We start from the raw sequence: 7,898 nt of genomic DNA, 5'->3' as shown, positions 1-7,898 counted from the left end.
CCTTTTCCGATCCTACTCTCTATCGTAGCCTAACAGGTGCTCTCCAATATCTCACCATTACTCGTCCTGAAATCTCTTTTGCTGTTCAACAAGCATGTCTCTATATGCATGATCCCCGGGTTCCTCACTATAATCATGTTAAACGCATTCTTCGGTATTTAAAAGGAACTCTCAATCATGGTCTCCACCTTAATAATTCTTCTCCAAACTCGCTTACCGCATACTCTGATGCAGACTCGGCTGGTTGTCCTGACACTCGAAGGTCCACTTCCGGTTTTTGTGTTTTTCTTGGTAACAATTTGATTTCTTGGTCTTCGAAAAGACAGGTTACAGTCTCACGTTCGTCGGCCGAGGCTGAGTATCGCGCTGTGGCACATGCCCTTGCAGATACAATCTGGATTCGGCAGTTACTCTCCGAGCTACACATGCCTATTGAGCAGGCCACTATTGTCTACTGTGACAACATATCAGCAGTCTACATGACCAGCAATCCAGTTCAACACCGACGCACAAAGCATATTGAGATTGATATTCATTTTGTTCGTGAAAAGGTTGCTCTTGGTCAGGTTCGGGTGCTTCATGTTCCCTCTACGGCTCAGTTTGCTGACATTTTCACCAAGGCACTGCCTACTAAGCCGTTTCAAGATATCTGTTTCAGTCTCAACGTCGTCGAGCCTGCCGTTGATACTGCGGGGGGATGTTAGAGTAGTCATTATGGTATACGACTTCTAGTCCAAGTCAGTTTTGTAGCCCTACCCCAAGTCGGTTTGTACCCTCTTATATACTCTTGTATGCCACACCAAATCATCAAGCTGGTTGTGGTTCGTCCTTCTCTGGTTCGCATGTTCTTCGCTACTGCTTTGGATTCGTCGTGCTAATTTCGCACGTTTGCCTTCGTTTCCTTCATGGGCAGTTTGGTACGGTTTCCTGTTGTCGCTTGCGTCGAGCCTTGGGTCCGTCTCTCCTTCTCACTGAGGTTAGTCCACTCCTCTTGTGCTTGCCTATAGAATGTTTGATGAAATGCGTGTGTGCTGACGCTTGTTCTACGGTTCAGCCTACTTCTCCTGTCGCTGGCGCTTCTTCTTCTCGTCGGTCCTGCTGCTTACCCAACCTTCTGCTTGCTGCCTCGGGTAAATAGGTCGTTCTGATGCTTCTGTGACCGGCGAGTGTTCATCGCATGCCTGTGTGTCGTTGTGCTCTGATCGATTATTTTTTGTGTATTTCGCAGGTTGCACGATCTCTGTTGTCGCTGTGTCGTTCGACTCATCAAGGTTTTCTTCTTTCCTTTCTACTACATGTGTGCATGTTTTACTTTCAGTATCTTCTGTGTCATGCTGTCCGCCTTTGTGATCTTTTAAATATCTGTATGTCGTGCTGATCGTGTAAATGTTCCGGATATGGTCGGGCGTTGTGTGTTGTTCGTTCTCGTGCTGCTTATATTTCGTGTATGCGTGTGAGCAGGATGTGTACACTTGTTTCCGTTGTTATACCTGTTTTGGAGGCCATGCGCTCACTCTTTCTGTTGTACACAGAAGTATATTTGTCCAATTCTCAGGCTAAATTTTTGAAAGAAACCGCAGTTCATTACAACGCCAGTTATGGATATGGATCCCTCTTGCTGCGCTGGATGAAGGAGTGGATGTAATAAGAATTGCATGTAACAAACAAGTGCCTCCTCTATGTAACTTTTTGCTAATATCATTAAATTTCTCCTGAGATCTCTCTAGACCTTTCCAAATGTATTTTAGTTCGGTGTTTGTATTAACTAGCAGAAGAAGGGATGCAAATGGAAAGAATTTGAGATGCATAAACATGAAAGCACTAAAAGATTTGCTCGAAGCAAAGATGTCTAGCCGGGATACATATGGCAAGAACCTTCAGAGATCGACTTCTTTTCAGCTGCCATTGAGATATATACTTGCTCATAGGTCACAACTCATGAAGTTACTTCCTTTTGATTTTGATTTTGAAATATATGTGTCATACGTCACAACTGATGAAGTTACTTCCTTTTGGTGAAGGTCTGAATATCATCATGATCTTGGCTGAGAGGCTGACATTTCGGAAGGTTCTCGTCTGTATAGATTAGTTGATAGGATGTCAATTTAAGTTTATTGAAGCTCTTCTTTAGGAGGCAGGGGTCTGCTTTGGTTTCTTGCTATTTGCCTCTCTCTTAAAGTACTTGACTGGATGCATCTGACAGTTTATAAATCAATAATTTGGATGGTTCTACTTTTTAAATTTATAACTCTTAGGCTTTTCTCTTAAAAATAATGCGAGTTATTTTTTAGGGGAAAATAGCTTTTGTTCACTTAATAGATCATGTTCGTTATAATCAGTGCTGCTATATCAAAAAGTAGTGTCTCGTGCCGGGTAGCATCCGTGTTGCTATTTCTCCATGTCTTTTTCACCTGAATAGATTGCCTTCCATCGAACAGGGCTACTGTTCTTGATCATAAGATCTGATATTGTTCTAATTTTACTAGATGAAGCTACAATGGTTAACATATGTAGTGCAGGTTCTAGGTTTGTTATATTGAACATGGCTACTGTTCTTGATCATATGATCTTATATCCTATATGTGCAAATCAGGACTTTAGGCTACTGGAATTTCACTATTGTTTAATTTAGGAAAAGTTGATTGATCCATTATCAAGGGCAGCATGAATTATATGTGATTCAGCACCTTTATTAAGTTTCCCTTCTTTTAGCTTATTGGTTGCTACCTAAGATAGTACCAAGCATGATCTTTGGGTTGCCATGTACAACACCAGGGAGTCATTTTATTAAGCTGGCATTAGTAATTTTGCATTTTACATGGTTCATGTGTAAGATAAACGTCTGTCCAATAGTACTAATATTAAGTTTATAATATTGGCTCAGTCTATTACTGCCGTTGTCTTCTTGGGAGTACTTGAGAAGGCGTGGCTGGGAATGTGGGGACACGCCATGGCAGAGGTGCATGGTCGGCAGGAGTCAGGGAGGCATGAAGGTGGACATGTGGATGTTATCGTGGCATTGATACATTTCACTCCACCGATGTTGCATACCAAGGTGAGTGAATGCTATCGTGGCCTTAGACGCCCTGTCTAATTCTTGCTTGAATTTTTGGTTTTGTATGCTCGGATGTATGTTCAGTTCCCACATTGTTTTTCTCATGTGGAGTTGAAACCACATTTGGTTGGTCCAATAGCAAATAATGGTATGTTTGACTCTGAAATCATATTGCATATCGAGAGATGTTCATTATTAGTCATTGGGTTATGGTATGAAATGACAGCTTTTATAGTCAGTTTACCGTGTCATCTAATCAGAATCAAGAAAATTTGGGCCTCTAAAAAACAATCAGGTTGACACAGTAATTTTGACGAGACGAGAGACGGTAATTTTCCTGTGTTTTCCTCTTGTTAATTTTGAAACACCTTTGACAGGAAAATGTTCCCTCTTTTTTTGTCTAACCTGTCGTAATTTTGTCTCCTGGGTCCATCTATATGAGAACCTTGTAAGTGGAAGTCAATTGGTGGAGTCTTAGTATGTTTTTAAGTTAAGTTGAAAAGTTTTTACGTGATATTTGAACTGAAACTTAACTATGGCATGACTGGTACTCCCTCCGTAAAGAAATACTAGAGCATTTAGATCACTACTTTTAATATAATAGCGTTTAGATCATTTGAGACTCCTGGCTGAGTGTACTAGATACTATGACCAGACCTTCGTCTTGATTCTTAATGACTTCTTCGTTTTAGTCTCCATCTACATGCGCAGTAAATAATTTTGCTAGAGATGTCTATAATTGTATTATGCATTGTTTTTCTGCTATGTAAATAACACTTGCCTTGGCTTTGGCGGTCGTGGTGCAGGATTCGTTGGAAGCCAAACAGGGCACCCGAGAAGGAGAAGAGGAGAATGCTCTGAAGAGAGTAAATGATAAGTTTTATTGTTTTGTTTTAAGAGCAAGATAGGAGTTGATATGTAGTCCCCTGTCTTCTTTGTATTCTACTATGGGTATGGCCAAGCACTCATGATTTTATAGACGCATATATTTTTAAACAAAAGCCTATGTATTTTCTTTTGCTCAAACACGGTCACCGGAAAGTGCACATATTTTTAATGCGTACATGATTTCAAATAGGTCTCTGTGAAAATGGTAGCAAATATTTTTTGTTGTCAAATTAAAATGTGTATATACATCTCATTGTAGACAACGATCGATCAAGTTTTCTATTTAAGACGATTGAATCATGGATATTTTTTCCTCGCGCACATGTATTTAGGGTGCCTCTGCACCATTTGGCGCAACAAGCCCCTGTTTTCCCCAACTAAGAGAGAATAAATTTATTGTCATATGTGCTTACCTGCAACAAAATCAACTAAACCATGGATTTCTTTCTTTTCATAACTAACATGGAATCAATAGGTCTTTGCGCTATTTGGTGCAACGAGTTTCGCAGCATGATGACCATATTTTTAATATAGCATTCTACTACAAATATTGAATAGGTCTTTGCAAAATAAAACTATTTTCATCGACAACATGGCTTTAGCGGGTCTCTGCGCCATTTGGCGCAACGGGTCAACTAGTGTTTATAAAGGAGAAGCTAGACAGAGGAGGACAGCGAATTGATTCGTGAATCATCTTCAGCTTCCCATCTTTGCTTCTACCCCTCATCTTGGATCCCTCTCATGCCTTGCTGATTTCTCACCCCGAACCTTTGTATTCGCATTTTATATCCACATATATTGATGTTGATCCAGTTGTTCCTCCCATCTCTATGCATTGGTCTAGACAAAATCTCCAAGTAAAAATACTTTTTTTGTAATCCAACAATCGATCATGGTAAGGATGACCAATGGAGATATCCCAAAAATTCTGCTATACATGTGGATAATTAAAACGTTTCACGGGTAGTGACCTAAATTTCTTGTTATTACAAGTGGCAAGCGCATATGATGGATTGATCAAGTGGCTAGCGAGCCGCTAGGGCCGATAATTTTTGTTATCACGCGTGCTCTAGCTGTTGGCTTTGATCCTCGAGGCCATAACTAGTCAAAGACGGGCTCAGATCGTCTTCTTCCGATTGAATCTACCCACAACCCAACCCTTCCAACATGGCCGCCTCCTACATAGCGGTCTTGCTCATCCTCGCCGCAGTTGCCCCACGCCCCTCCTCCGCGCGGCACGTCGTCACCTTCATCCCTAGTCGCGGCGTCTCCCCCTCCTCCCTGGCCTGGGACCCCACCGCTCAGCACTTCGTCGTCGCCGGCGGAGGCGACGCCGTCCTATCCGTATCCGACGCCGGCGTGACCGAATCGATCGCGTCCCCCGGTGCCTCCGCAGTCGCCGTTGATGACCGCCGCCGTCGCCTCATAGTAGCGTCCGCCGGTTCCGTCTCCGCTTTCGACCTCCGCACCCCTCGGCCCCATCGCCTCCTCTTCTCCACCACGCTCCCCGACCCCGCCGCGCCCGGCGGCGTCGCCGTTGACCCACAATCTGGCGTCGCATTCCTCACCTTGGGCGCCCAAATCTACAGCCTTTCCCCTGACGGCGACCTCGCCGCGCTCCCTGCTTCGCCCGTCTATGGCTCGGAGCCCCTTTCCTCCCTCACCGCGCACGTGAGCCGCGGGTTCCTCCTCGTCGGCCGTCCCAGCACCGGCCACCTCCTCCGCGTCGACATGGAGGACGGATCCGCAAGAGCCGTTTCAGGGCCCTTTACGCCCGCCACGCCGGTCGCCGTCGCGGTGCGGAGCGATGGGACGGTGGCGGTGGGCGGGGCCGCGACTCTGCGCCTGGTCGGGAGCAACGACGGGTGGGTGTCTTGCGCGGAGCATGACGTGGGGGAACCGAACGGCGCCGTCGCGGCGGTGGCGGTGGCGGTGGCGGTAAGGGAGCGGAAGCGGGTGTACGCGCTGGTGGAGGCGGAGGTGGAGGGGAAGAGGGAATGGCGGATCGAGGAGGTGGACTGGAAAAAGGAGGGGGAGGGGGAGATGGTGGCGCTGTTAATCTTGGTCGGCGCCGCCATCGCCATCTTCATGTTCTGGAGGTTCCAGATGCGGCAGCTCGCCGGCAACATGAACAAGAAGATCAGATAGAAGGATCACAGTGCCTGGCCATCCCCAGCTTTACTTTTTATTTCCTTCTGCATTTAGTTGACGCTGGTATACTTGTGTATTAGACATGTTATAATTATCAGTTTTCATTAACTGTGAATCCCTTGATCTTTGCTTGCTCGGTGGTTTTGCTTGGCACATCCACGATGTAATAGATTCCTTTTCCTTTCTCAGAATCACGATGTAATGGAATTGGGCATAACTGATACTTGTAAAAATAGTGGATGATGGAGTTGCGGAGCCATGGTTGATTGCATCCCTTTTGACGTTCTACTATGTGCTGTCCTTCCTCACAGTGGAAATTGGTTTCTTCAATTTATCGTTGTGTGCGCCGTCCGGCACGGTGGCACAGTCAGAGCACACACACGCCAGGACCAGCGCACAAGCACACACCACGCGCACACCAGCAGATAGCACGCACGGTATACAGCGCGCACGAGCGAGCAGCGGGCGGAGTCGGGAGCCAACGCGCACGCACACACGGCTCGTCACGGTCCAGGTCGTGGCGCCGCGAGAGCTCGGAGCCCCGCCGTGGACGCTGGGATGGGGCGGCTGCCACCCAGCTCGCGCGCGTTTGCCTGGGACGGCATCTGTTGCCATCCATGGCGTCGCGTCACACGCCGATCCATGGCTGCTGTCCGAGGTCCTCATGGTGGGGCGGGGGGTCATGGCTGCGAGGCGAGCGTGCCGGCTCAAGAGAGGCGGCGTCACATAGATTGAGGTAGGGGGCAAGGTGGGGCGGGTGGTCGTCGGGCGAGCAGGCGAAACGAGAGGTCCGAGCGGAAAAAAACACTTCGTTTGTAAGTGCCTCTTCCACAACATCTGGGGCGAGCGAGAGAGCGCAGCACGCACGCGTCCGAGATTCCGCCGTGCACCACTCCGGTGCCGGCGTCCACCGTCCCGTCGCTTGCCACTCCGGCAGCGGCGGCCACCCAAGATCCGGTCCTTCGCCGGAGTGTCCCTTCCCCCCCCCCCCCCTCCCCCCCTGTTTCCTCCGGCAGGCGCCATGGCGGGGAGCCCGCGTTCTGTGACCTCGTCCTTCCGCGGAGAGCGTCCCGTCGTTTCCGGGCTGGGCATCTCGTCGGCCTCCGAGGGATCTGAGGCGGCGGAGGTGCAGACTGTGCCGCCGGTGGCGGGTGCTGTCGTGCCCTCGTGCCTCCAAGAAGACGCTGTGGCGGCGGCGTTGTGAGGAGAGGCCTGCGCCGGCGGTGCGCCGTCCGTCGCCGCCTCGCAAGGAAGTGTCGCCGGAGATGCGCGATAAGTGTTTCCGCTGCCTCGCGAAAGGTCATTTCTTGAAGGATTGTACCAACGAGGTCGTCTGCCTCCGGTGTGGGCTGCCTGGGCATGTCGCCGCGCAGTGCAAGCGGCCGCGCAGTCCATCTCCGGTCGAAGAGCTCAGGCGGGAGGCCGCGGCCAAGGTCGCTAGTCGGGATGGGCGGCCGGGCACGTCGTCGGACCCCATCGCGGCGAGTGGGGTGCCGGTCCGCCGCATCCCCCCTCCACCTCCTCCGCCGTCGTCGCTGGGCCGGGTGGCGCCGGTATGGCCTCGTCTCGCCCCGCCGCGGCTGGAGGTCGAGTCGGACGTGGTTATGGAGCCGGGGGAGTTGTGCGTCGTCCGGCGGACACGCGCGATGGATGAGCTGGAGAGCAGGTTGCAGCAGGCGATGGTGCTGTTCGTCTCTGGTGGCCGGGAGTCTGTTTCGCCGAGTTCGTGCTGGAGGCACTGCGGGAGAGGATGGGCATCTCGCCGGATCGTGTGTCGGTTCACAGATTCAGACCAGAGGATTTC

At 49.3% G+C, this 7,898-nt stretch overlaps 1 protein-coding gene across 1 annotated transcript; it reads left to right on the top strand.

Moving 5' to 3' along the window:
- The first annotated feature begins 4,992 nt into the window (after nucleotides 1–4,992).
- LOC123078529 (uncharacterized) lies at nucleotides 4,993–6,382 on the top strand. The gene has a single exon (XM_044501067.1). The coding sequence runs from the start codon at nucleotides 5,111–5,113 to the stop codon at nucleotides 6,089–6,091; it is 981 nt and encodes a 326-aa protein (XP_044357002.1). The 5' UTR covers nucleotides 4,993–5,110; the 3' UTR covers nucleotides 6,092–6,382.
- The last annotated feature ends 1,516 nt before the right edge of the window (nucleotides 6,383–7,898 follow it).

Source organism: Triticum aestivum, chromosome 3D (genome assembly GCF_018294505.1).
Source record: "Triticum aestivum cultivar Chinese Spring chromosome 3D, IWGSC CS RefSeq v2.1, whole genome shotgun sequence".
Classification (NCBI taxonomy): Eukaryota; Viridiplantae; Streptophyta; class Magnoliopsida; order Poales; family Poaceae; genus Triticum; species Triticum aestivum.
The sequence above is the reverse complement of the archived record's forward strand: the minus strand, read 5'-3'. Positions and strand labels throughout refer to the sequence as shown.